General features: G+C 42.5%; 1 protein-coding gene and 2 long non-coding RNA genes across 3 annotated transcripts in view; 1 reads left to right on the top strand and 2 right to left on the bottom strand.

Annotated features, from left to right (window-relative positions):
• LOC106022990 overlaps positions 1-25,750 on the bottom strand; it is a 56,236-nt gene extending 30,486 nt beyond the window's left edge. Inside the window, exons 1-3 of the long non-coding RNA XR_005869490.1 lie at positions 25,661-25,750; positions 25,343-25,533; positions 672-756 (exon numbers count right to left, since the gene is read on the bottom strand). This is a non-coding gene — a long non-coding RNA (uncharacterized LOC106022990). The remainder of the gene's footprint in view (positions 1-671; positions 757-25,342; positions 25,534-25,660) is intronic.
• Il20ra (interleukin 20 receptor subunit alpha) overlaps positions 1-26,728 on the top strand; it is a 33,921-nt gene extending 7,193 nt beyond the window's left edge. The window contains exons 2-7 of the mRNA XM_013126943.3: positions 9,832-9,967; positions 17,241-17,419; positions 18,635-18,810; positions 19,443-19,587; positions 23,199-23,338; positions 25,540-26,728. Of these exons, the coding sequence (XP_012982397.2) occupies positions 9,832-9,967; positions 17,241-17,419; positions 18,635-18,810; positions 19,443-19,587; positions 23,199-23,338; positions 25,540-26,304 (1,541 nt within the window). The 3' untranslated portion in view covers positions 26,305-26,728. The remainder of the gene's footprint in view (positions 1-9,831; positions 9,968-17,240; positions 17,420-18,634; positions 18,811-19,442; positions 19,588-23,198; positions 23,339-25,539) is intronic.
• On the bottom strand, positions 20,945-25,316 carry LOC121132837. The gene is made up of 3 exons (XR_005869491.1): positions 25,208-25,316; positions 23,178-23,362; positions 20,945-21,126 (listed from the first exon to the last, which is right to left on the bottom strand). It is a non-coding gene; the product is annotated as an uncharacterized LOC121132837 (long non-coding RNA).
• Positions 26,729-27,433: the final 705 nt, after the last annotated feature.

Below are 27,433 nucleotides of genomic sequence, written 5' to 3'. Positions count from 1 at the left end.
TCAATATGTTATCACGTTAAAGCTACCTTACTTTCTGGGCTGTTCCCCCGCCCCCCCCCCCGGCATTTTATTTTGACTTTCTGAAATTCTTAACAATGGTGACGTCAGTGAAGAGCTGTGCTGTCTCTAGGAGGGAGGATTGAAAGAAGGACAAGTTGTAAAAGGGAGGCAAACGTAAAATGGGAGATGGGTGCTGATATTGAGATGTCCAGCGATTGAACTTTGTGTTTGCGATCATGGTTCATTCCAATACGTTAGTGATCCTGGATGCTTTGACCGTATTCATTGTCGGACTTTTCTTTCTGAGGCTTATAACCAAGGATTAGAGACACAGGCCCACATTCCCATCTCCGGCTCCACAAGTGCTAGGAAAAGTTAACATCCTAAAGTGTGGAAGAATTGGGTGCTTGTCCTAAAAGTCTCTTTCTCTAAAGGAGAAGGGAGGGGAAATAGAAGGGGAAGGTGACCCCAGAGATGCTGTGACAGTGGGCCTGGGTCTGTAACAGAGAGTCGGCTGGACTATTCAAATGAACCATGCCTTCTTCCAAGTAGGCACCTGGGACAGGCTGGGCACCATATCTCACAATGGAGAGTTTCTTAAGTCCCTTTTCTTCAGAGTCACAGGCAGGACCTCCCATACATGAGTCAGGAAATCCCATTCAGTAACTGACCTGTGTCTTTGGGGAGCCAACAGCAGTTCCAAAACATTCACCACACTTTGAAGAACCTTGGGCAACCCAGCTGTGAAATGCTACACTAAACAAAAACAAAGCATGATTAGTGAAGAGCCGTGCTCGATTGTTTTTCTTGTTTGGAAGCTGCCTATGAAGACACTGTTGCTAAAAGGAAGCATGTTCCAAATGCCCCAAGCTAGTCAGTACTGTGGGGCCAATCATAAACCTCTTAAACTGGTTTGAAAACACACCACCTTCGATGGGTAGACTCCAATATATTCATTAAACTAAAAAGCCTCTATTTGAAATCCCACTTGCTTTGAGCACAAACAGCAAAATGCAAGAAAACATGTTTAAGCACATCGATTTACATAGTGAGGTGTGATTAGAAAGGAAAAATACTGAGGATTTGCTTTGTTTTGTCTTCCTCCACATGACTTACCCTTCACCCTCCCATGTAAGCACACACAGCAGGAGAAGGATATGTTGTTGCGTTGTGTTTTCTGGGGAAAACATGAGCAGTCATCCCAGATTTGGAACTACTGACAAACTGTAGAAATGATTCCTCCCGTGTCCAACTGGGTGAGCCAGTGTGTGTCTTGGGTTTACTTACAGGAGAGTAGGTGACTGGGAACCAAGAGCATCACTCAGCAGTCCCGTCCCGACATAGGTGACAACCTGAAGGAAGCTTCCAGTGGAGCTTCAGGTCACCCCCCACCTCTTCTTGGTTGTTTTGCTTTGTTTATTTATTTTTCCATTCTTACATCCTGACCAAAGTTTCCCCTCCCTCCGCCCCTCCAAGTGCCTCCACCAACCCCACCCCACCCGACCCCTACCCACTCCCCCTCTTCTGTTTCTCTTCAGAAAAGGGCAGGCCTCCCAGAGATAACAGCCAGTCACTGCATGTCAAGTTGCAGTGAGACCAGGCACCTCCTCATCTATTAATGCCAGACAAGGCAATTTGGGAGGAGGAATGGGTCCCCAAAGCAGGTAACAGTCAGAGACAGCCCCTGTCCCCACTGTTAAGAGTCTTACAAGAAGGCCAAGTTACACAACCATAATATATATGTAGAAGGCCTAGGTAGGTCCCACGCAGGTTTTGGATTCAGTCCCTATGAGCCCCTTATGAGCCTAGGTTAGTTGGTTCTGTTTGTTTTCTTGTGGTGCACTGGACCCCACTGGATCTTACAATCCCTCCTCCCCCTCTTCCACTGGATTCCCTGAGCTCCACCTAATGCTTGGCTATGGGTCTCTTCATCTGTTTCCATCAGTGTCTGGGTGAGGCCTCTCTGATGACAATTGTGCTAGGTACCAATCGGAGTATAGCAGAATGTCATTAGGAATCAACTCAGTGCCTTTTTTTTTTTTTTTTTTTTTTTTTTTTTTTTTGCACACCGGTTGTGCTTGGTTCTATCCTGTGTCTCTGGGCTATCTGGTCTTTGGGACCTGGCCCTTGAGGGTTGAGCTTCCTTTCATGGTATGGGTATCAAGCTGGGCCAGTTGTTGATTGGCCACTCCCATAATTTCTGTACTATCTTTACCTTAATACATCTTGTAGGCAGGGCAAATTGTAGGCCGAAGTGCTTGTGACTGGGTTGGTGCCCCAATTCCTTCACTGGAAGTCTTGCCTGCTTACAGGAGATGGCCAGTTCAGTTCCATATTCCCAATTGCTAGGAGTCTTAGCTAGGGTCACCCTCATAGGTTCCTGTGAGTTTCCATGGCACTAAGTTTCTAGCTCATCTCAGAGATGTCCCTAGAATCCAATTGTCTTTCCCAGTACTCTCTCTCTCTTCCCCAGACCTGATCCCTCCTGTTCCCATCCCCAGCCCCTCCTAAACCCCTCCCAATATAGGTGACAACCTGAAGGAAGCTGCATCAGTGGTGCTTCTGGTCACCCCCCATCTCTTATATACTCATTTTTTCTAACAGCTCCAAGACCAGGAGCAGCCGGAAGGGAGGGATTGGTGAACACCCCATTGCCCTGCTCTAGCTTTCTACGGAGGAATGTTGATAGTCTGTTATCATTGTCATAAATGTAGCTATCACTTAATTGTTCTGATCACTTTTGTCATTATTTAGGGTCCAAGCATTCTATAGGTCATCACAATAATCTCTGCTCCATGATTGCTGATGGTCATGTTAGAGTCAGAGAAAAGTCACTCTCGGATCATATATAGTGATGGGTGATAGCCCAAATTCAGAATCTTAGCTCTGTGAGAGGGGAACCTTATGTGTATTTCTGTTCCCAGTCATGCCTCAGTGCCTATCACAATTTCTATTTGTAGCCCATCCTAGTTGCCTCATTAAAAGGATTATATGATTGTGTTTTTCCAAGAAGCAGCATCCTGCATTGACTTTTTCTGCCCTTAGAAACTACCTTCTATAACATGCAAAACACAGTGATCCCATAGTCTTTTCTTCCACAACACTGTTCTCCGGAGCATTTTCTGAAGGCAGTGGGAGAGTATCCTAGCAGAGAGAGCCGTGCCAATGACACTTGGGCTATGCATCTGCCAAATAACTGAACTACTCTAAGCAACTCGTCCAGCCCCAGCGCCAGCCCCAGGCTTCCATTTAGCCAGCTATAAAAATGAGAATAGTTACTCTGTGGAGAATAATGCCAAGCTAGCAATTATTTTATTCAGCTCTTTCTTCGTACCATGCTCTGCCAAGAGCTTTACATTAACACTACTGTTTGACCATTGCAACAAGCCTAGAAGGCAGCTTGATTGTTCCATTGCTGCAAGTGAAGAAATTGAGACAAAAAGTTAAGTATTTTACTTAGATGCACAGTTAATAAGCAGCAAAATAGGTGTAGGCGCCAGTGTATGTGTCTAGAACCTCTCTGACCTGTTCATATAAACTATTCTCAGAGGCCAATGAGATACAGCAAGTGGCAGTGCCCTATATAATGGACAATTCAGAGAAACTGAGACATATACAAGTACAACAGAGATTATACAAATGTGATCCAGTTGCCCTCCCAGGTTTTTTGTTGTTCTGTTTTGTTTGTTTTTGTTTTTGTTGTTTGTTTTTTTGTTGTTGGTTTTTTTTCAAGACAGCATTCCTCTGTGTAACCCTGGCTGTCTTGGAAATCTCTCTGTAGACCAGGCTGATCTCTAACTCACAGAGATCCAGAACCTCTGCCTCCTGAGTGCTGGGATTGAAGGCATGGCCCCACCATCTCTGGGCTCTGGGTTTTTAGAGACTGGAAGGATTTAACCTCTACATACTCTTCCATCATTATCTTGGCCAGGCTCCTTGCATCATGTTTTTAGCAACATATATGTTATTGACGGTGGCAAGAGCCCTATCTTCTCAGACGGGTTTTCCCATCCCAGAGTCTCCTGAGAACGCTGCTCTCCCAAGCCCAGGTTTCTTCCTAAATCCCTATCCAGCTGTGTTCTGTGACTCACATTGGTAGCATACATCCTTTTCCAGTCTGACCACCATTGGGTAAGAATGTGCCTGTTTAATTAAATAACTAGCTTTTTAGTGCTGTACTTATTTTCCATGGCCAGAGGCTCTATAAGGGCAGAAACCAATCCGATTAGTCACTATTAGATGTCCACAGAGTAATCCCAGGCTTTAGTTCCACAATATGGCTGACTTGAAATGACAGAATTTATTCCTTCATCTCTTGGAAGCCATAAGTTAAAATCAAAGTGTTGGCTACCTTGAGCTCCTGCCGGAAGCCTCCAGAATAAGTTATGCCTACCCTTTCCCTAACTTATGGAAGTCCTAGGGACGTGCATGCAGATACATCATCCTAACTTTGGTCATCATTGTTACATGATTCCCTCTCTGTGTTTGTGTCTTTTCACATGGTTGTATTTTTATAAAGACACAAGTAATATTGAATTAAGAGCCCATGCTGCTCCAGTGTGACCTCAAACTAATGGAGTTTCTGCACCAAGCCTATTTCCAAATAAGATCACATCCAGAGACATTGAAGATTAGGGTTTCAACATATATAGGGAGGGGAAGAACACAATTCAACTTGTAGTACAAAAAATTTAAATGAATAAATAAAATGATGAACAAGTATTTCACATTCATACAGGTGGAATTGACTATAGTGTGTTCAATATGAAAGTCAATGAGCTAAAGTCAAAAGCTAAAGTGATTCTTTTTTTAGAAATACATAATTTTTTTGTGATTCCAAATTAATAGAGATTCTATAGTTATCAACTTAAAAGAAATTAGAATAAACTTCAGCACATTAGTCTGGGAACCCCTATCTTGGTCATCACCTCATTGTTGGGAATGTGTTTCACAAGTATAGCTCCTACTTGGATTCTTTAGGGTCAGATACAGAAAGAAAGAAATGACAGTATTTCTGACAGGAAAAAGGAAAGCCTTCCTTCTATTACAGGATGTGGTGGGTTTTTTATATGTGTTGATCAGGTCAATATCAAATAATAGTAACACTTAAATTATCTTACATTTCAACATCATAGAATATACATGTTTTTCCATAGGCTCTGGCGTCTCTTTGTATAACTGCTTTGCAATGGTGGTAGGTGAGTGATGCTAAGAGGGTATTGTGTGTTCTCAAGTCCATTTCTCTCCAGATTATATACATGAACTTGTGCAATTAACTTCTCTGTGCGTCAGTTGCTTTATCTATATAATTAGGATGATAACATACCTACCACAGGGCTTCTGTGGAGACTGAGTTGGTTTTGTAAAACATATAGACTTATACTATCACAGCAAGGATTCTAAACCATAGCAACTATTTTTATTACACGCTTGCCTGTCAACAACTAAATACTATAAAATATGAAGATTTTCATAATTTGTATGTCTTAGACAGTCTTCTGTAAGTTGAGTTTTATGTTCATACTGTATCCACTATTAAAACAGTCTCTTAGCTTACCATTTTCAGTTGTTCTAAAGAACCCTTATCTATTGAAATGAGAACTGAACCAAGAGGGCAAGCAGCTATGAGAATACTCATAACCCTTCACTGTAGTAGGAACCATTTATTGTCATTGACCAAAGACAGATCATTAAAATTCTATAGTTAACCAAGGATATGAATGATACAGATAGACAAATTACTACCAAGTCACAGCAACTGGTCAGCACCCATTTCTGGAAATAGACTGTCTGTGAGCAGAGAAACACAATGTACTATGCTTGAGTGAAGATGATTAACATGGCTTAATGTGCTCTGATACAAAACAGTTTGGAAACCAGCAAGCCATGTCACAACAAGGAATAGATTCTGTACCCCAGAGAGATGGAGAGATAAGATGTGACCTACTTTGCTCATAATGGGGCCACCCCTTGGATAATACTTTGATTATTTGACAAGAAGATGATCCGAAACTGATATATTTTCTGCCTAAGCAATAAAACAAATCATGTTGGTCCCAGTGATGGATCTGCAGGACTGGAGACACCAGTGTTCTTTTGAGAAACAGTAAGCGTGATAGTGACATCTACTTTAAATGTGTTGCTACAAAAGCTGTGCACACTCTGAAAACTATCATCACCAGTATTTGATAACCTTTTGATAATTAGCCCAGCATTTGTGACTAAAGTCCTTAAACAAAGACAAAATATTAATCAAGATCCCTGTTGAGAGGCTTGGGATATGGCTCAATAGATAAAGTGCTTGCGGCAAAACATGAGTACCCAAGTTCAGATCCCCAGCACGTGTAAAAAAGGTAAAAATCCAAGCATGCCAGCACACATTTGTAGCTGCAGTATAAAGAAGGGTGGATCCCAGGGACATACTGGCCAGCCACTCTAGCCCAAACAACGAGTTCCAAGTTCAGAGTAGGACCCTTTCTCAAAATGAATGAATGAATTAATGAATGAATGAGTAAGAGATGCCGAGTGGCAAAGAAAACACCTTTGTCAACTTCTGGCTAACACAAATTAATTCAGGGGCAAACATAACCATGAACACACATGCTTATATAAGGGAAGGAGGGATGGAGGGAAGGAAGAAGGGGGGGAGGGAGAGAGAGAGAGAGAGAGATGTCTACCAACCAGTGAGCATAATGGTTGACAGTGTATTCCAGAGCCTAATTCATTTTTATTTCAGAAGAGTACAACTGCTTTGTTCCCTTGTAACAACCACCAAATTTAATTTAAATGAGCAATCCATTCTTTTTAATCCAAAGTGTTTCTTAAATCTTTTGGGGGCATATTTTAGGGATCTTTAGTTTGTGGATTGTTTACTACTTTAAAAAGGCAAATTGAGACTAGTTGTTACAGAAGACAATACTTATGCATATAAACTTTGAGGCAATATGCCTGGATGACAAGATCTGAGATTACTTGGGATTTGTATCTCCAGATCATGTTGCAACACATCAGAATATTCCATTTCTTATCAATTATGTCTATAAAGCCATGTTTTGGCAATTTCTTTCACCGGTGATATCATAATGCAGCCTATTTTAGTTTTATTTCCCATAAGATACCTCCCACTCCACACATGCCAAGGCCTTTTAACAATGTGGGACCACAGTATTTTAGACCTAAGAGGATCTAAGAGGTTTCCTCTTCTTAAAGCAGCTCTTCTGTCTTGAGGGATTGGGATTTATTTCAGTCACTGTACTGCCTCTCTGCTTTCCTCTTCAAAAATCGGATTAAAGCTTAGGACCTCCTAACTCATCACCACTTACTGCTCACTGTACATTATCTATACTCTACAGAAACTGCCAGCATCAGTTTTCACAACGTGTTTCCAGAGCGAAGTGTGAAAAGCAAAGGTGTGAGGACATGCTGGCCCTTCAGACAGTCTCCCGCTACACACATCGCCCCACTAGCCCTGTGCGCAGAGATCGGCTGAAGCTGACCGCGCTTCTTTTCCAGTGTTTAACTTTCTTCTTAAAGATAATACTGAGGTATTTTTTAAAAAAAGTAATCAAGGTACAAAGTAGCAGGCATGGTAATCACTGCGTATGCTCACACATAGCTACACACACTCAGTCGTCCAGCTGTTAAAGAGCTTATCTTGCTCAGAATCGAAGTCAAATTGCGACGTTTAATTCCAGAGCAAACAATTTTTTCTTTTTCTTATTAGTTTGTGGTATTATAACTCATCAAATAGAGTTAATCGGAGCTAAGGATTGCCCAAAGTATTAAGCTAATTCCTTTCCTTGACATTAGTTCCAGCTAATTCACACCAGTATTGAGGGACCCCATGTCAGTGACTGAGCTAAATTTCATTTCCTGAGCCTCATTTGCAAATATCGAATCTTATGTTCTCCAGTTTCACAGACTAGAATGTGTATGTTTACAAAAGGATAAGTTCCTCACAAAATCTGGTGGACTATTTATTACTCGATATCTTGTGATTTCTCCAGTATTGAGCTAATGCTTTGATGCCTACATGTTAACACTAAACTTTTTCTTTTATTTTAACTCATGGCTCATCCCTGATTGTGGAGGTAGCTCAGGGATACAGAACATGCTCAGCATATTCAAGACCCAGAGTTCCATCCTCAACCCTGCCACACACTCAAAAAAAGGATCAGTCTATTCCATTTTTATAACAATTTATTTATTTTAGGGGGCAAGGGCACATAAGTGTAGGGAACAACCTTAGGAGTTGGTTCTCTCCCTCTACCCTGTGGGTCTCAGGAATCAAACCCAGGTCCTCAGGCTTGGCTGCAAGAGCCTTTTCCCAGCGAACCGTCTCACTGGCAGAGGCAGTCCTAGTTCAGAAAAATGTGCTCTCTCTATTGTTTTGGCAGCACCTCAATCCTTCATTATTTCTTTCAGAGGATTTCTATAAATCAATCCTCTAAGACAGAGTTTGACTTACAGAACAATTGTGTGTGCTAGTGTTTAAAAAATAAAAACTTGGGGCTGGAGAGGTGGCTAGGTGGTTAAGAGGACTTACTGCTCTTGCAATGGACCAGAGTTTAGTTCCCAGACCCCACATAGTGTGGCTCACATCTTTCTGTAACTGAAAATTCAAAGCATCCAGTGCCTTCTCTGCCCTCCTTGGCTCTGAGTACCTGCATACATGAGCACACGCGTGCACACACACACACACACACATACACAGACTCACTCACATGTACACATACATATGCATGGGCTCACATGTGCACCCACTAATATGTGCACACACACACGCTTACATGTGCACTTACATACATACACATACTTAGTCACATGTGCACACACATAATAAATGAATAACTTCACTTTGCACTAGCCGGTTTCCTTTCTGTTGCTTGATTATACGCTTTAATGAATCCAATCAAAGCTTCAACTTCCACAATGCGCCAGCCTTTCAATAATATCCACAAGAAATTTTCTCATCTTTAATACCATAACTGTGCATTTTAAAATGATTCATGCTCAAATAAAACTTTGGGTGTATAACCATAAAGAAAAAATTTTCCAGACTTCTTAATTAACTTTAAGATCTGAGTAATACCAATATGAGAGTCTCAAAATTTAAAGGCCAGTTTAAAACAGACCAGCAGCCTGCACTGGGTGGGTCAGCAATTGTCACCCTACTTTAGAGAAAAAAGGCAGGCAGGTTGGCAGGGTAGGGCCAGGCTCTGTGCTTTGACACTCACAAGGGCTTTAGCAGAGCACGTGCTGAGTCGTGGGGAGCAGTGGGGAGTGGCTGGCTGTGTAGTGAATATGGCTTCCAGATGGATTGTTCCTTTTCCTGCTGGTGCATAACAAACTGCCCAAACCAACTGCTGGTGACCTCTGTGGTGTTACTACTCATGGTTCTCAGGCTGTCTAGGGCTCAGATGCATGGGTTGCTGGTTTCGTTTGAGATCCTTCCTGCAGCTTCAGTCTATGGCAGGTGGAGTTGGAATGGGCACAACTACTTCATGCAGAAGGCTGAGCTCAACTGGGACGTTGGGATAGCCAATCCTCTCCCTCAAATGACCTCTCAGCTGGTCTCCCCATCGCTCTGGCTGTAGTCTTGCATGGCACTCAGGAGGTTAAAAGGTGGGAGCTACAAGACCACCTTATGCCTTAACTCCAGAGTCACATTTGCTCCATGCTCTTGGATGGCAACACCTGCTCAGGTTCAGTCTGAAAAGAAATGCAAAATCTGAGGCACTGGGGCCATCTTCAAAAGTCAACCACTTACTATAAGGGTTAAGCTTTTCTTCCTTCCATTAAAACGCCAAATTCTCTCCACTCCTTTTCTAGTTCCTTGTGTCTCTGGTGGTTTGCCTAAACCTACAAATATCACCTTCTTATCTATCAACATGAAGAATGTCCTGCATTGGAATCCACCAGAGGGTCTACGTGGAGTTGAAGTCACATACACTGTGCAGTATTTCATGTAAGTTGCTTCTTTTCCTTGTAAGTTGTTTATAAACACAAGACTCAGACTCCTGTTAATTGTGCAAAAGTAAACTTTCTATGGCATTAAGTTCTTTGGAAAAAATGTTTGGATAATTCCCATTTCTTTGATGTTATAATAAATTATAAAGTTTTTATTTTGTGGAGCCAGGAGCATTGAACATTCAGGCAAGAGACTAGGGCATACTTACAAAAATTGAAAAGGGGGCCAGCAAGATAGTTCAGCAGGTTAACGTACTTGCCAACAAGCCTGAGGGATGTGAATTCCATTCTTGGGATCCACACGCTGGAAGGAGAGAATTAATTCCATCCAGTTATCCTCTTCCACCCACGTGTGCACTGTGGTTCGTGCATGGGCATGTGTGCACACCCTAGTGCACGTGCATATGCACACAGAATAGGTAACAAGTGAGATGAGTGGAGAAAAGAAGGCAAAGAAGTAGTCTCTGGCTAGGCAAACAGGGAAACCCACAAACTCGGAGACATCTAAGTGTGGAAATGATCTTAGTTCAAACGAGGCAGAATTCTATGCGATGGTTTGTTTCTGTTAAACCTAGCAGCAAATGAACACTTTTTACTTGTGCTTCAAGACCCTTCCCAAGCAAGAAAGAATGCAAAATGAACAAGACAGTATCCATCTCCAGAGAGTAAAGGAAAGGGGCAGTAACTGTGAAACAAGCAAACCAAATACTATAGAACCCGGAGTGAGACAACCGCAGATCTCAACAGCAAACCAGTGCTTTAAAAAGAACAAACTGCTTTCTATTTATTTTAAGATTGGCTTTTCTTTACTTATATGTATCTTACATGTGTGTGTGTGTGCGTGTGAGTGTATGCCCAATGTGTGTGCCCATGAAAGCCAGCAGAGGGTCCAGATCATCAGAGCTGGAGTCTTCCAGCCCCTGGTGTGAGGGCTCGAAACTTCTGGAAGAATAGCAAATGCTCTTAACCACTGAGCAGATCTCTCCAGATCCCATCTGTACTGTTTGAGTTTTATGAGTGAAAATAACTCCTCACTAGTAAGCGTTGAAGTGTTAAAAAGTGCTAGCGCTCTAAGAAGAGGTAAGTTACTGTCTTCACTGTCAGTAACCAATGAGACAGCCCCAAGGAGCCACAATTTGGTGCCACAGAATGTCATAGGAAGGGGATCTGAAGTGACACACTCATCATGGAGGCCCAGTCACAGTGCAGTGACAACTCTAGAGTAAGAGAAGCTTCTATCCTCTTCTAGAAGGAAGAAAGAAGTGACAGAGGATAGCTGGCAGCCCAAGCAGATCATGACCTTACAGGAGTGCCAGTAGCTACATCAGCCCCCAGGAGTCCACCAGAGAAAGGCAGGCAGGAGTTCCAGCAGAGTATTCTTTTTTTTTTTTTTTTTTTTTTTTGGTTTTTTCAAGACAGGGTTTCTCTGTATTGTTTTGGAGGCTGTCCTGGAACTCGCTCAGTAGACCAGGCTGGCCTGGAACTCACAGAGATCCGCCTGCCTCTGCCTCCCGAGTGCTGAGATTAAAGACGTGCGCCACCAACACCCAGCCTTCCAGCAGAGTATTCTACAGAAGCAGAACTTTAAAATATCCACAGAACAAGCTCATTGCCTGACCCCCACTCCTATACCTCAGACATTTAGACATTATTTTACTCTTATCTCAGTATGGTGTGTTCATCTCCACTTTACTTTGTGTCTTCTGGCAACTCCTCAAACTCCCGTGACTCCACCCTTCCTCCTGCCAGCATCCGATATACCTGAAAATTCTGTCTAGCTATAGGCTGTTAGCTCTTTATTAGCAAATGAGAGTAATACACATTCATAGTGTACAAAATGACTGTTCCACAGCAGGTAGGTGATATCCTAATTTCTTACCAATGCTTTGGATATGGCTGCCTGTTAGCTAATTAGACAAGCCTCATCTGTCACAGACTGAAAACTGTTTAAAAGATCCCAAAAAGAAACCAGCAAAAGAACCATCATCCAAGCCCAGGAGACCTTGAGAATGTTAGGATTCTAGGCAGTGAGACACAACTGCTCCTGGGAACACCAATTATGTCTAAGTGGAAGATGGATATTGAAGAAACTTGTTATGGAGTTTGCTTTCAATATGGTAACACTAGCCATTTGGGCAAGAAATCGTTCTTGCCTGGTCTGTTTGATAGACTGGACATGCAGGACCCACATGAAAGTGATTGCTGTAAAACAAGACAGTCCTGAGAGGTTCCTGCTTCATGGAAGAGTCTGCCAGACATTCTACAGGACACACACACAAAAAAAATGACTGACAAACTGTCAATACAGGTGGGACAGTTTCAAATTTTCTACTTTGCTGAGAAGTCTGCAAGACACACTATGGCCTATGGGCCAAAGATGGATGTTCCAATGTTACAGAGGAACATCCGGTAACTATCCAGGCAGTGAAATGTCTCTGTCAGTTCTATAGTGTATAAATTATCCTTCTGTGGTCTTTGATGGAGTTGAAGACAGATAGTTATAGTTATGGTTTTCCATAGTTATTATAAAAGATAAGTTACATGTAAGACTTTACACTCCCAAAGGATAGGTGATACAATATTTTCTTTAAGTCCTACTAAATGTTAACGGATGAAATATTGTATTTACATTTCTTGCTTAATAACTGTTTTGTTATATATTTTACTATGTTAATGTTAAACCCCTTCTTTTTATTTAGACATAAAAGAGGAGATGATGGGAAATGTTCTTCTGTGTATATGTTTCTCTTATTGGTTAATGAATAAAGCACTGTTGGCCAATAGGGGAGCAAGACAGGTGGGACTAGGAGAGGTGGAGGATTCGGGGGAACATAGGCAGATGTAAGACATAAGAGGAGTAGCAGGTCCAGACTTGTTCTCTGGTAAGAGAAGACCATGTAGATATGCATATATTAGTAGCTATGGGTTAATAATTAAGACAGAACTAGCCAATAAGAAGCTGTAGTCACCTACCAACAGTATTCATAACTAAAATAGAGTTTGAGTATTTATTTTGGAGTCTGAGATGGTTGCAGAACTGAGCAGGAAATCCTGTAACAAATATGGGTTAGCTAAAGTTGTAGGAGCTAGTTAGTAACAAGCCTAAGCTATTGACTGAGCATTTATAATTAATAATATTAAGTCTCCATGTGGTTATTTGAGAGCCTACTGCCGGGGCACAGAGAAATTCCTCATATACCTACCCATGATTATTGAGAGTGAAAGAGAAAAGGATTTGAATAAAAAGCTCCTACTAGACATTTCCATGGGAGTAAGAGAAGAATTCATAGAATAATGGTCTGTGTTGTTTTATTAAAGTAGATAAACAGCAAAATCTTTCCTTTTGTTCATTATTGTTTTTGAGATGGGGGTCTCATGTAACCCAGGCAAGCCTCTGACTTTCAATATAGCTGAAGGCGACTTTGAACTCCTAATTTATCTGTCTAGCTCCCAAGAGCCAGAATGACAGGCATGTACTGAAAACCATATTGTATATAGATTTTTCTAGACCAAATGGTGACAGGAAGTATGACTAGAACTTCCTTGTTTTATTGGCATCCATGAGGAATTGTTTCTGGACCATCCACAGATGCACCGAACATTGCCTACAATCTGCAACACCCTCCTATACCCTTTAAGCCACCCTAGGTCACTATGATACATGCTACCAGCATAAATGTTATCAAAGTAATGTCATACTATAAATGTTCAGTAAAGATACTGTTCCTCTTCCAACATTTTCTGCTTACAGTTGGCCGAGTCTACAGAGGTGGAACCTGTGGATACCAAGAATTGACTTCATATCATCATTTTAATAACTAACTTTTCAGTAGTCTTCAAAAGCATCTTCTTCACTTAGGTCATAAGGAACTAAAATTTCTCACAGTGACAGAACACTTGAACTTCAGCACTTCTTTTCATTTTACCTCATTTCTTTTGATCAAGATTCAAATCAAGTAAAAATTACTGTTTTATTGGAAACGTGCTTCAGGTACCACCTGATTTCTGTCTATGAGGTTGACTAATCACCCTTCTTCCTAAAAGTAGGATAACATGCCCAGCATCATTTACACCAAATATTTCTGGTTAATGAGCTGTAGGGTAACTTATTTCTCCCTTGGTTATACTTCCTGAATTGTATGAGTTTGAACATTTAAAAACATGCACCACATTTGTAAAAGAGAATGCCCGTGTTTGTCCTTGGAAAATGACTTCTGGCCTGATGGGGGAAATCCTGTGTATATGTCAATAAAGCACTGTTGTCCAATAGGGAAGCAAGATAGGTGGGACTAGGAGTTTAGGAGTACTCTGGGAAGGAGAAACACAGGGAGTCATCATGTAGCCCACCAGAGAAGTAAGATGTCTGTCCGGTAAGAGAAATACTTAGAAGGGTTAAATACTTAAGTCAGAGCTAGCCAGTAAGAAACAAGCGAGGCCAACAGCTTCATAATTAATACAGCATCTTGTGTGTTATTTGGGGACTACAATGCAGGAAAGCCCAGGCGACTGGTGGAGAAAAATCAAAGCGGTAGACAAGAAAAAGGCTTCTCTCTACACTGGTCATTAAAGCCTCAGGAAATACTCCTGGTGGACTTTGTCTAGAACTCCATTCTCATTTCCAAGGATGGACTCAGGAGCTGGTGTTTAAAAAGAGACTTCAGCTTGGCATAGAGCCATAGCTCACAAGCATGTCCTCACTCCTCCTTCCATTAGGTGGGGCAAAGAGCTCGCTCGGTCCTTCAGACTTCCCAGTGCTTCTGAAAGAACTTTAAAAAATAACCAAGACCGTCACGGCTGTATGGAAATGAATACGTTTTGCTGTGCAACTTTTTTAAATGAGTACTTAAAAGATACTTGGCCCATGGGAGTTCTGACATGCCAGGTGAACAGGAACACAGGGTGCAGTGCTAGGGTCAGACAGTCCTGGGTTCAAGGCCAGGCTGTGAACCTAGCTGAGTGACCTTGAGCGGGTTACACACTGTCATACTGTTTAGTGAGGTTTGTTTCCAGAGTGAAATGTTCAAAGTTTCAATTATACCCACAAAATAACCAGCTTTGCCCTGGAGAAAGTGATTCCAATTTCAGATAAACCTTTTTCCACTTCTGCAAACTTGACTGGATCTCTTAATCTTACTGAGTTTCAGTTTCCTGCTCTGTAAAACTGGGACAAAAACAATGAAGCCCACTTCCTGGGCTTGCTACACAGGTAGAATGTATAAGCCTAGAAGACTAGCCTCAGCTCATCACAGATACTCACAGGCATTTGTAGTTCTTACTAGAAATAAACTAGCAAGGCCCCCACAAGATTTATCCTGTAGGAGGTTACTGGAATATTTGTCAGATCTCCCATTCAGATATCAGTGACAGGCATTTTCTTCTTGATCAGCATCTGCATAGTAAGAAGATGCCCTGCCTTTGGTGGAGGGAGGCAGTTTACAATAGGGAACATAAAGGAAGCAATGACAGTATTTTTCCGACTTCAAGTCAAGACCTGTTGACGGGTCAGGAAATCAACATGAACCCACATTCCTAATCCTAACACCTGGAAGGTAGAAAGAAGGAGGATCAGGAGTTCAAGGTCATTATTGTCAGCTACACAGTGAGTTCAAGACAAGGCCATCTCAAAAGACCAAACACAAAACAACAAAATGAACTTGAAAAGCAGATCAGTTTGAGTAACATAGTAGTATCTTTTATGGAGAGAAATTGAATAGTGTGCAGTGGTAAACAACCAAATGCACAAGCGGAGAAGTTTGGGGATAATCTGGTAAAACCTGTGAACTGAATCAGAATATAATGATATATTTCTTTTCATCACGGATAAGAAAGTCCCCAGGCACTGTTGATAACCTGCAAGGAGAAGCTGATTAAGATCTGGCTGTATTCCTAACATCTTTTGGCAGATGTGGCATTTATGAAATGAAAGAGATTTGCTCCGGGACTCTATTGCCACACCTTTTGCCGACTTTGGCACTACGAAATACCGTTGCCAAACCCTCCTTGCCAAGACATCCTCTTCCCGAGATTTTCATGATGAATGTTTCTCCACTCCCCCTTTTGTTGCCATTCCCAAGTCTGTTTTGTGTTAACCCACACTTTGCCGGACCCCTGCCTAAGCCATCTGTGTACTGATTCCCAGGTCATTACCTCCCACTCATGCTTCGCTCTTGGACCCCGAGCTCCCGCATTCGGAGAACTCTGACGTACCTCAAACGCAAACCTGGCACTGCTGAATCTATTAGCTTTTCCCTCCTCCTATCCTTCCCCTCCCCAATTTCCCAAACCCACTCTTATCTGATGAACTGTGTGTCTTGCAAATCATATTCCATGCTCTTGACCTAGACAGAAAGAGACGTTTCATCCTCTTTACTGTGCGGTCTCTTGCATGTACTCCGTCACCCGGTCTTGGCTTCCAATCCTTGCTGTTTAGTCATGACCTCATTCATTCCACTGCCATCCTTGTCCACACTGCTTCCATCTTCCACCTGGACCACAGCAGTGTCCTCCAAGCAGCTCTCTAGATTGCTACCACCAGCACACTGGAGACAACCGCTGGGCCTTCTAAACCATGCCTTTCATGTGATTCCTGGAAGCCCTGCTCTAATCCCTTCAGTGACCTCCAGTACAACCCTGCTTCCTCAGCTGACCTGTCACTTGACTGAAACTTTTATGCCACAGTCTCTCTTACCTGAGAAGTGCTGAAAGTATCTCCTCCTCCCCATTTTCTTTGGATGTTGTATTTTAACAAGAACAAAAAACTTGCTCAATTCAATAGCAATTCGGTATAGTACTCTCACATGCTGCATCCTAGTAAAATTGCCCCAGACCCTTAATACCTAGGAAAGTTGTGAATTTTATGAGGTTATCAAAGTAATTTCTCTTCCAATAAAAAAGGTTAATTTTCCTTTAACCCATCCATCAAACTAACTGCATATACGTGTAGAGTAGACTAAAAACTTAATTACTAGAGATTGATCCCACAGTGCATAAAAATTTTACTGTCACTGAAACTGTAACATGCTTTCCGAATGCACCATCCACATTATAATTCACAGGAAAGCAAGGTGTTTATAGAAACTCTGACTCATGTACCTGACAGCTAATAAAAAAAAATATTGACAACAGCCAAAGGGGATTTGATTATATCAGAGTGACAGGCCTCTGTGTTTTGCTGAAGAGAAGGACCTCCATTCACTTTTATATAACGACTTTTTAAGGTTGTAAAGCATGTAAGGGGCCACATTATTAATTCATGGTTCCTTTCTTAGCAGATATGGGCAGAAGCAGTGGCTGGGTGCTTCTGAATGTAGAAGCATCAGCAGGACCTACTGTGATCTTTCTGCTGAGACCTCAGACTATGAGCATCAGTACTACGCCAAGGTGAAGGCCATTTGGGAAACCAAATGTTCTGAATGGGCTGAAACCAGACGGTTCTATCCATTCTTAGAAAGTGAGTAATGCCACTGTCTACTAAGCATGTACTAATCTGGATTCCTGTCGTGATACTCTGGCCTCATAGGTAACTCTGCTTGACTCTGGTCTGTAGAGCAGGTGGAGTACCCAGCCCTGGTGTTTCGTGTGGGTGAACCCCAGAGCCAAATCTAAAGATCCATAGGTTTGGCCAAACCATTTTGAAGGTCTCTCTCAGATTCAGAATTAAAGACAGTTGTCAATAATACCAAACTTTGATTTTGTTTTATCATAGCGGAGGCTCTGCATTAAAAAATATATTGTGGGTTAGTCAATCACTGATATGTGCCTGGAAAATTATAGGGTGCCCTGATTGCACAACCAAATCTCTTTTACTAAACTTTGTAGTGTACCGTTGTTTCTAGGTGTAACTCAGAATTCAGGCAAGAATATTCCTACTATTTGCTTTTTTTTTTCTATTTTTTTTTCCTTCCCTTGAGTGACTGACCCAACCATGCAGGATGCAGGCAGGGCCACCATAACGAAACACCCAAGGGCTTCAAAGGCCCCAGGAGGTGGTTCCTTTTCCAAGGGTCTGCCAGGGCAGAAGCTGGTAACCTGTGCCCTCAAATCAGAACCAGCTCCTCTGTTTTTCAACAGGCATGAGCTATTTGTATTTTTTAAATCACTTAAAAACATATTTGAGGTGTGAAAATGCTATGAGATTTAGCTTTCACTGCGGGGCTGCGATGATGGCTCAGCAGTAAAGAGCGTACTGTTGCTCTTTGCAGAGGACTTGGATTTAGTTGCCAGCAGCCACATGGCTTACAACCACATCTAACTCCAGTTCCACAGGATCAGACACCCTCTTCTGGCCTCCACTGGTAATGCATGCAATGTGGAACACAGACATACATGCAGGCAAAACACCCATACACATAAAGTAAAAATAAATAAATTTAAAGAATAAATTATCTAGAAAACATTTTGTAAATTTCAGTGCGGGCATATGAAGCTTTTCAGAACACCAGCCCCGTTCATACTTGTTTATACTGCTGCCAATGTCTGCTTTCAAACCACAAACTGAGTGGAGCCCTTGCAGCAGAGATCCTGTGGCCTGCAAAAGGCCTCTGGGCTTTCATATCAAAAGGATCTCCCATAAGAGCGCACTGTTAGGCCTTTGATCCAAGTAGGACTGTACTGTAGTAGGTTTTTCCCACACCTGAAGATGCTAACACCCTCTTTTCCTCTTAAGCACAAGTTGGTCCACCAAAGGTTGCCCTGACAGCTGGTGAGAAGTCCATCTCTATTGTCCTGACAGCACCAAAGAAGTGGCAAAGGCATCCCAACGACGACACTGTTTCTATGCAGCAAATATACTCCAGTCTGAAGTACAACGTGTTCCTGTACAACACTAAGTCAAGAAGAATGGTGAGCCCGGCCTGAGGTGGGGTCTGTCCTCTGGGTCTCACTTTCTGTGCTGCCTCGGGCAAGGGCAGTGCTGGTGTTCGGTTTTCTTCAGAGAATGTGGGAGCTGACAATATTCAAAAGAGATATTGTACAAAATAAAATGAGAGCTAAGGAGACTTCCGGCCTTTCCCTGCCGAAGCACACTGCTAACAGTGAAATAAAGTCACAACTGGAGTGTCGAACAATCTGGCACTTCACCTGATGACGCTTTCTTTACTTACCCACCATCTGTCAGTGGCTTTCCGGGATCTCATATATATATACATATATATTATACTATACAAGTTAGAACATATAATGTTATATATATAAGAATAGAGTATATATGTATACACACATACATGCCTATGAGCAAGAACACCGGACAAAGTTAAGCAAGAACTTGACCTTGAGTTATTACTTAGAAGTGTTCCTAGAATTGATCCATGCCTATACTTTGCTCAGCTAAATGAAAATATATTTTGGGTACTATGCTGAAAAAAAAAGCTGCCAATGACAGGAAGGATCCAGTGGTATCTTGGTCCTTCACTTCTTCCTCGAGCTGTCCTGGGGAGATCCTGGGATCTAATCTCTGTTTGCACTCCCCTGCCCAGTGGTCCCAATGCATCGCCAACAGCACACTTGAGCTCAGCTGGCTGGAACCGAACACTCTGTATTGTGTCCATGTGGAGTCGTTTGTCCCAGGGCCCCCCCGCCTCACTCTGCCATCTCAGAAGCAATGCATCAGTACTTTGGAAGGTAAGCTGGATGAGATTCTAGCTAGTTTCGGGAAAGAAAGCTGATAAAATAAAAATGCAACAGTTTAGGTAGAGTCTGCTTCTCTAAATGCATTGAACTATCTGAGACTTGGACATTGAGCTTGGTCAGTATTAAGGAGGGTTATCACAGCATCTGGAAACTGTCTGCAAGGCCCAGGAGGAGTTCACTGGCAACAATCCTCCCCCAATTAACATAGCTTCCTACCTTGGGAAACAGAATTAAGACTTTTCACACATGTCACTGTTCTTCTATTCAGGCATACTCACTCTAACTAAGGCTTCGAGAATACCCAAGAACGATGCAGTAAGGAAGCAAAGCATTGTTCTGCAAACACTTTCAAACACCACTGCTTTGATTTCCCCATGGGATGCAAGTTACGGGCTTCTTAAGTGGCCTTCAGACATCACCTGTCCTTTGTCAGCCACAGGTGGATGTAGGATTGTGAGAATCACTCTCCTATGGCTGCTTCTCTCTGCCTCCTTCTTATGTTTTCTGAGCAAGGCTCCCATGGGACTGTAGTTTTGGATGCTTCTTTTAAAAGAGCTGGAGTTATGAGCCTTGCGTTTGTTTAATGTGTGCCCTACAGAGAGAACAACTCAATCCCTGAAAATGGAAGAAAAATAGACCCTCAAGTTCCCCTGCATATTAGATGGTCTTCACCCATCATCATTCTGGCCCTCCCTTCTAACAAATGCTCACAACCTCTTGCCTTAAGTGCTGGTTCTTTCCCCATCCCTGACTAAGAACCCACAGCCCTTACCAGGTCAGTGTTGACACACACCTTTAATCCCAGCACTTAGGAGGCAGAGATACGTAAATCTCTGAGGTTGAGGCCAGTCTGGTCAATAAAGCAAGTTCCAGGACAGCCAAGACTATGCAGAGAAACACTGCTCAAAAAATAGGAAAAGAAGAACCCCCCCCAGCCCTAGCCCGACCCCTGCCTCGCTTGTACCCCCATTGCTTTCCTCTTCTCTTTCAAGGTGAAATGGTCCCCAGGAAAAGGAAGAGTGTTGAAAATTCATATGAACAGTAAATAGCTTTACTTCTGAGTCTCAGTTTATCACCTCATCTCTTTGACAAGAAAGGACTCTCTACCCTAATAAAAATAAAATTCAAATGCCAAACAAGCAGGAAAGGGACACAAAACAGGCTGGGGGAATCAATTTTGTGTCTGGAATAAGTGCTGTGTTTCCTAACCGTTTGATCAGTGCCAAATGGTAGAGTGCATTTCCAATGGAGCTCATTCACTCAGCTGGGGGTGTTAAGGCAATGAAGAGCAGCAGCTCAACCAGCTTTTCCCAGTGAGAACATGGAGCCCATTTCCTCTCCAGTGCAGTCAAGGGAACAGATACAGGCACACCACTTCTTGTATTGAAGTTTCCCATAATATTCCACCCAATCAATCACCAGAGATATCCTCCAAGACACAGCTTTATTTATTTAAAAAAATCAACTTTATCTCCTCAGGGATTATGCCTTGAAAAAAATCTCTGCTCCTGAAGTTTCTCAACTAAATCCCTAAATGAAAATGAAATGTATTAGGTTTATTGTAGCAAATGTGCTGATACACACTTAGTACTTAATCAGAAATTGTCATGATCTTCTTAGGCAGGATAAGTCTGCCCTAGTGGTGTGATCAGGGCTATCCTGAGGACTGAAATGCCATCCAAAGCAGAACAGACCCTATCCCCAACAATCCCAACATTTGCTTCACAGCCTTGGCACATTTCTGTATAGGCAGATGAGCACTCTCTCTGGAGACTGTGGAGTGGGTAGAAGAGTCTCCAAGGGATGCCCATGATGGATTTTCCCACTGGTGTGGTTGATCACTATCATAATACATCTGTTTCTCATCTATAGATGGTAGTTAGCAGGATAGATGCTATGTTGTTTTCTCTCCACCAGACAACTAGCGCACCCAACAGCCACAATGATTAGAATGCTCCTGTGACACACTGGCTGACTTTATTTTTTTTTCGTTTTTGTTTTTTGAGACAGGGTTTCTCTGTATTGTTTTGGAGGCTGTTCTGGAACTTACTCTGTAGACCAGGCTGGCCTCAAACTCACAGAGATCCAACTGCCTCTGTCTCCCAAGGGTTGGGATTAAAGGTGTGCACCACTAACGCCAGCGTGGCTGACTTTATTAGTGTATAAGGAATGTTCTAGGATTTTGTGGTTGGTGCTAAATGTGTATGTTTTGAGTGAGTGTGTGTGTACGTGTGTGTGTGTGTGTGTGTGTGTGTGTGTTTCTACAGCACTTAGAATTCTCCTGTGAAACAGAACCAATGGGATAGATAGATACAAAAGAAATTTTTAAGTTCTTGTCATAAGCTGGAAAGCACAAAATCTGTAGGGTAGGCATCAAGTTGGGGACCTTAGGAACACCTGGCATTTAAGTTCATCCCCAAATGCGTGTGGTACCAGAATTCCCTCTTCCTCGGCTTCATCAGTCTCTTTTTCTTAAGAGCATCAGTTGAGTAGTTGAGAACCATCTACATTACACAGAGCAATTTCTTTCTCACAATCTACTCTTTAAAATGTTAAATCTCATCTAAAAACTATACATCTAAAGAAGCATCTATAGTGGCGTTTAGCAAATATCTATAGCCTACACATGTTGACATATAAAATTAACCAGCCCAACTTCCAAGTAGTTCCCACAAGCTGTGCTGTAGGCCTGTGATGAGTGAAATATCTATCCAATAATGAAAAGGCTTAGTGAAGAGACTTAAGAAGAATACCCTGGAACTGACAACAGAGCTGATGCAGGTTCCATCCTGTCAGACAAATTCGAGTTCTGGGAAGCAACCAAGGGCAATGGCAATTCTCTGTAATATTTGAGGAGTTTTCTTAGACTATTCTGACTAACTCAAAGGGAGGTTTCCCATCCCTGGCACTAGGCATTCCATTAAAGAGGGTGTTGCTGTTTGGTTTGAAGAGTTGTGAGTTCCTAGGCTTACAGACCCATTGCTTTTCACATACACGAGCCAGGATGAGTGGCAGAGAATGACATAAGATTTTGAAATGCCCAGTAATATGTTATTAATGTAGCCTTACTGCAAACATGGGAGTAGTTTAGACAGTGTTGTAACTTAAGAAAAGTGGAGTGTGAGACAAAGATGACATGTGACAGGGTTCAAGCGGGTTTTTTTTTTTTAGTAGGGAAAGGGATCATGTAAAGAGGAAAAGGAAGGGGGAGACTGGATCTCCAGAGACAGGAACAGAAGGAGAGAAGAAAGGAAAAAAGGGGAGAGTAAAGAGGAGGAGGATGGGGAGAGAGGGGGAACAGAGAGAGAGAGAGAGGAGGGGGAGAGAGGGAGGCATGGGAGGTGGGCAGAGCCCTTTTAAAAGGGAACATAGTGAATGTGCACAGGTGGTGCTCTTAGTGGCTACAGCTGAGGGCGTATCCTGTCAGAACCCCAAGGACAGGCCAGTACAGATGCTTGAATACTAACAGACAGTGCCTTGAGAACTTCATTGTCAGCATGATGACAAATTCTGAGACCCCTGACAACATTAGCTGAAGCTTCTCAGTGTATAGATGAGAAACACAACTGTCCAGTCCTCACCCATGATTTTTTCTTTAACAGATCAAATGTCAGCATTGAAGGTTAAGGTCATCCTCTGGTATGTCTTGCCTACATCTGTTATCGTCTTTCTTTTTTCTGTGATGGGCTACTCAGTTTATCGTTACATCCGCGTTGGCAAAGAAAAACAACCATCGAATTTGGTGAGTGCTTGGCATGGTGGAAGACTGTGATGACAACAGGGAGAGAGAGGAAGAGGGGTAGACCAGACACAGTTTAACATCAGAGCAGGGTGCCCTTAAGCCATTGATAAATCTAAAACGTATTCTGAGCTGAGAGTAGCTGAGTAAGACAGTCCTTACATATCATGTGTGCCATCCTGGGTGTGACCTACCCCTGCACCTCAAAACCAAACAAAAAGCAGCTTTGTACTGAATTCACTCACAACTATACCAACACCAAAGTTTGAAACACTTTTATAAAACTAATGAGTGCTTAAGGTTGTGGAATAAACACAATTTAAGTCATGATCACTCTGTCTTTCTCAAAATCCAAGCCTCATTAGAGACAAGCTGTGAAGGCTAAACGAAACAAAACAAGTTTTTGAGGGCTCATGGGGCACAAGGAAACGCTGCAACTTTTAATATGGGGGCATCAGTTCTCTTTTTCAAGGGTATGAAAGTAAGAACTAGTAGCCTACGTGTCCCCCATGAAGAGTTACACTGGAGAGCAAGCACCAGGCTGTGTAGTGGGAATATGTGGGGCTTTATTTAGTCTTGAAGAGAATTTTCAGTAAGGTTCTAAATTGCAATGCTATGATCACCATCATGTTTTAGATCTTCTTCTAGAAAATAAATACAGCTGGTTCTAGTAAAGCAAATGCAGCTAAGATGCCATCCAGGGGAGAAAAGATGGCATTCTCAAAGAGGAGAATGGGACATGGGGATAGGGATTTGGAACATGAAATCTAAACACACTTAGGAGGCACACGGCCAGGACTTGAGCATGCACTGCAAGAGGAAGCATGTCGAAGAAACAAATGAGATGTTATGGGACTATCTGGTGAAAAGATCCAATGGGCTCAGCACTTAAATGGAAGCATGTCATGGGGTGACAGGAAGATTGTACCTTGTCGCTGCTTCCCTCAATAACAGGCACCTTCCACATACCCCAAAGCAGAACAAAAATTATGTCTGTGTCACTCAGGATGGAGCCCAGGGCCTTGCACATGCAGACGGTGTTCCACCCCTTAGCTGTATCTCCAAACAATTCTTTATCTTTTCTTCTGAGACAAGGTCTGGCTAAATTGCTTTGGATGGCCTTTCCTCTCTTAGCCTCCAGACTACCTGGGGTTATCAGGGCCTTATTGATTTTCCTTATTCTCATGTATCCCTGACGTGGTTTAGACTTTTAAAAATCTCTCCACACTGGCAGATGAATTGTCCTCCTTCCCCCCTTTTTTTCTTTTTTTGAGCACAATTTGAACATTATATCCCTGTATTCATTCCCTTTCTGGTGCTGTAATAGAGTCCTTTGACTGAATCAAGTTTTGGGAGAAGGGGGTTGTTTCAGCTCATAGTTCCAGGTTACAGCCCATCACTGGGAGCGGGGGTAGGAGCTTGAAGCAGAGTATCACAGAGAACAATGACTGAATGCCTCCAAGGCCCAACCTAGGAAAAGATGCTGTCCATGTTCAGGGTGTGTCCTCCCACCTCCCTTAGCTTAATTAAGAAAATCCCCCACAGGCACGTTCACAGGTCAACCTAGTCCAAACATAGACCTTTCCTCATTGAATTTCTCCTCAGGTGGCTCTGTGCTGCGTCAAGGTGACAATAGAAACCAAACGTCATACTCCCTTTCTATATTCTATTTTTATGTCTGTGGACATTTCATATTCATAGTATATCCAGGAAAGGGCTATTAGTCTGGGCAGCCCCAGCTGGTACTAACTACACACAGAATTACTAACTACACACAGAATTACTAACTACACACAGAATGTACTAACTACATACACACAGAATTACTAACTACACACAGAATTACTAACTACACACAGAATGTACTTTCACCTGTCTTACTCATCAGTCTTCATCTAGCGGAGTTGCCAGGCTTACGGAACTGAGAAGATTCTAGAATGTCATTGTCTCCCAGCAGCCCTCCTTTCGGTCACACCCCTGAACACCTCACACCGGAAAAACACTCACAGTGACGCAGTTCACTTCCGGTTGCATTTTGAGTTATAGGATGAACATAATTCCCTCTCCTGAGTTGGTCAGAAAGGGTCTCACACTGGCTGGCGACCCCGGAAGTTCTAGCTGGTAACCCCGGAAGTTCTAGTGGGCAGCTCTTTGCAATGTCTCTCTGAAGTGAAAAGATGAACTCCACCTTCTTCTCTCTGCAGATTTTGATTTATGGAGATGAAATTAAAAGATTCTTCGAGCCTACCGAAACAATTACACTTAATTTTATCACCCTCAATATGTTGGATGATTCTGAAATTTCTCAAAAAGATATGAGCTTACTGGAAAAAAGCAGCGACAGCTCCTGCCTTAATGACCCTGAGCTCAGTGGGAGCCGGCATCCCCCTCTGGAGGAGGTGGAGGGGCCATGCTTAGGATACTCTTCGCCTTTGATGGACACTGTCAGTGATACTGAGCAAAGCAACCACAATGCTTGCCTAAGCTGGCAAGAATGGCTCAGAAACACCACGCCCACGGGGGCGTCAGACAATGACCCTGAGTACAGTGTCCCAGCTGATCTCTACGGGGAGGCTGAAGACCACCAGCTCTGTGGGCAGGAAGAGGCATCCAGAACAGGGACATTATCTGAGCCACAGGAAGCTTTAGCAAACTTAGGCCTACCTCTTGAAGGCCTACATCACCTGGGACAGGGGCATCCTGGCTCAGAAGAGGGGCCAGAGGAAGAGCCATCCACAACACTAGTGGATTGGGATCCTCAAACCGGCAGGCTGTGCATCCCTTCCTTCCCTAGCTTTGGCCAGGATCCTGTGGACTACGGGCATTATGAGAGAGACCAACTCTCAGGGGATGGCCTTTTGTCTACACTCTATAAGAACCAGGCCCCTGACAAGTCAGAGGATGAAAATGAAAACTATCTCGTGCAATTTATGGAGGAATGGGGGTTACATGTACAAATGGAATGCTAACCCCAGACTTTCTGTTGACTGACTTCTCCTGTGATGGGCCATGTGTCTGTCAACAAATGAATGTACAATTCCAGTGAGTGAACCATGGAAATGAGTAGGTCAACCTGTGTTCCGGTTCCCCAGAGTCAGAAATGACTTTCTTGTCTCTGCTAGTGTACTTGGTTGGCCCTGCTTCCTCCAGGTGATTGGCTTCTACTGGATCATCTTCCTGATCCACAGTGAATTCTGAAACAGAAACTTTCTGGAATACAGAGCTCTGAGCTTTGTTGTAGACAGAGTAAGCATTTCCAGATTAAATGGGGACTTTCTACACGAATGTGAACCATGCTCATGGTTTATTATTTTCTAACAAGTATGTCTGTGCAGTTATTTTCTTGATTTTTACTGTACGTATATAACACTATAAAATGTTTCATAAAAGTCATTTATTTTATAAACACTCCTTTTCTAGAATTTCTTGACTATGACAATGTTAGAACACTTCAACATTGCTACTAAGTGAATGGTGAATGGTTTCCACATAAAGAGCCCACTGTTAAATCATGATAACCCATGTTCAGGCCAGCCTCCATGCTTCTGTCTTCTGTAAGAGGGAGTGTTTATCGGTCTTGAGCACTTTTGGTGTGTGAGCTTAAGTGGCTATTCTTTTGTAGTCAGGAAAATGTCCTCTCAATAATTTAGTAGGGGACCTTTGTTACCCAAAAGACCTGCCACATTTATAATAGAATACCATGCTCATTTTGGAAGATGTATTGTTAAAAATATATTTAAGTAGCTGTAAACTAGGGAATGTCCCTCACTGAAGTGCTGAATCACCAACCAGTCGACAGGGACAGACAATACAGCAAAGTGTCTTAGGAAAATGTATGAATGAATACTTCCTTGCCACATAATGGTAAAATCAGTAGTAAGTAAACACAGGGCATAGAAAAGCAAGTTAAATGAATATGTGAGGAAGGATCTATTAAAGGTTGACACCGCTCACTGTGGAAACTGAAGTACATCATAAAATACCTTCCTGGTGATTCCAGTAACTACTCCCATCGTCTTCACAATTTAATTAAATTCTACATCATGCTACATTAAACAGGACAGAATCTATAACGTTGAGCCATGTAACACGATTGAT

Source organism: Mesocricetus auratus, unplaced genomic scaffold, assembly GCF_017639785.1.
Source record: "Mesocricetus auratus isolate SY011 unplaced genomic scaffold, BCM_Maur_2.0 Super-Scaffold_100018, whole genome shotgun sequence".
Taxonomy (NCBI): domain Eukaryota; kingdom Metazoa; phylum Chordata; class Mammalia; order Rodentia; family Cricetidae; genus Mesocricetus; species Mesocricetus auratus.
Note: the sequence above shows the minus strand (reverse complement) of the source record. Positions and strands in the feature narration are given on the sequence as shown.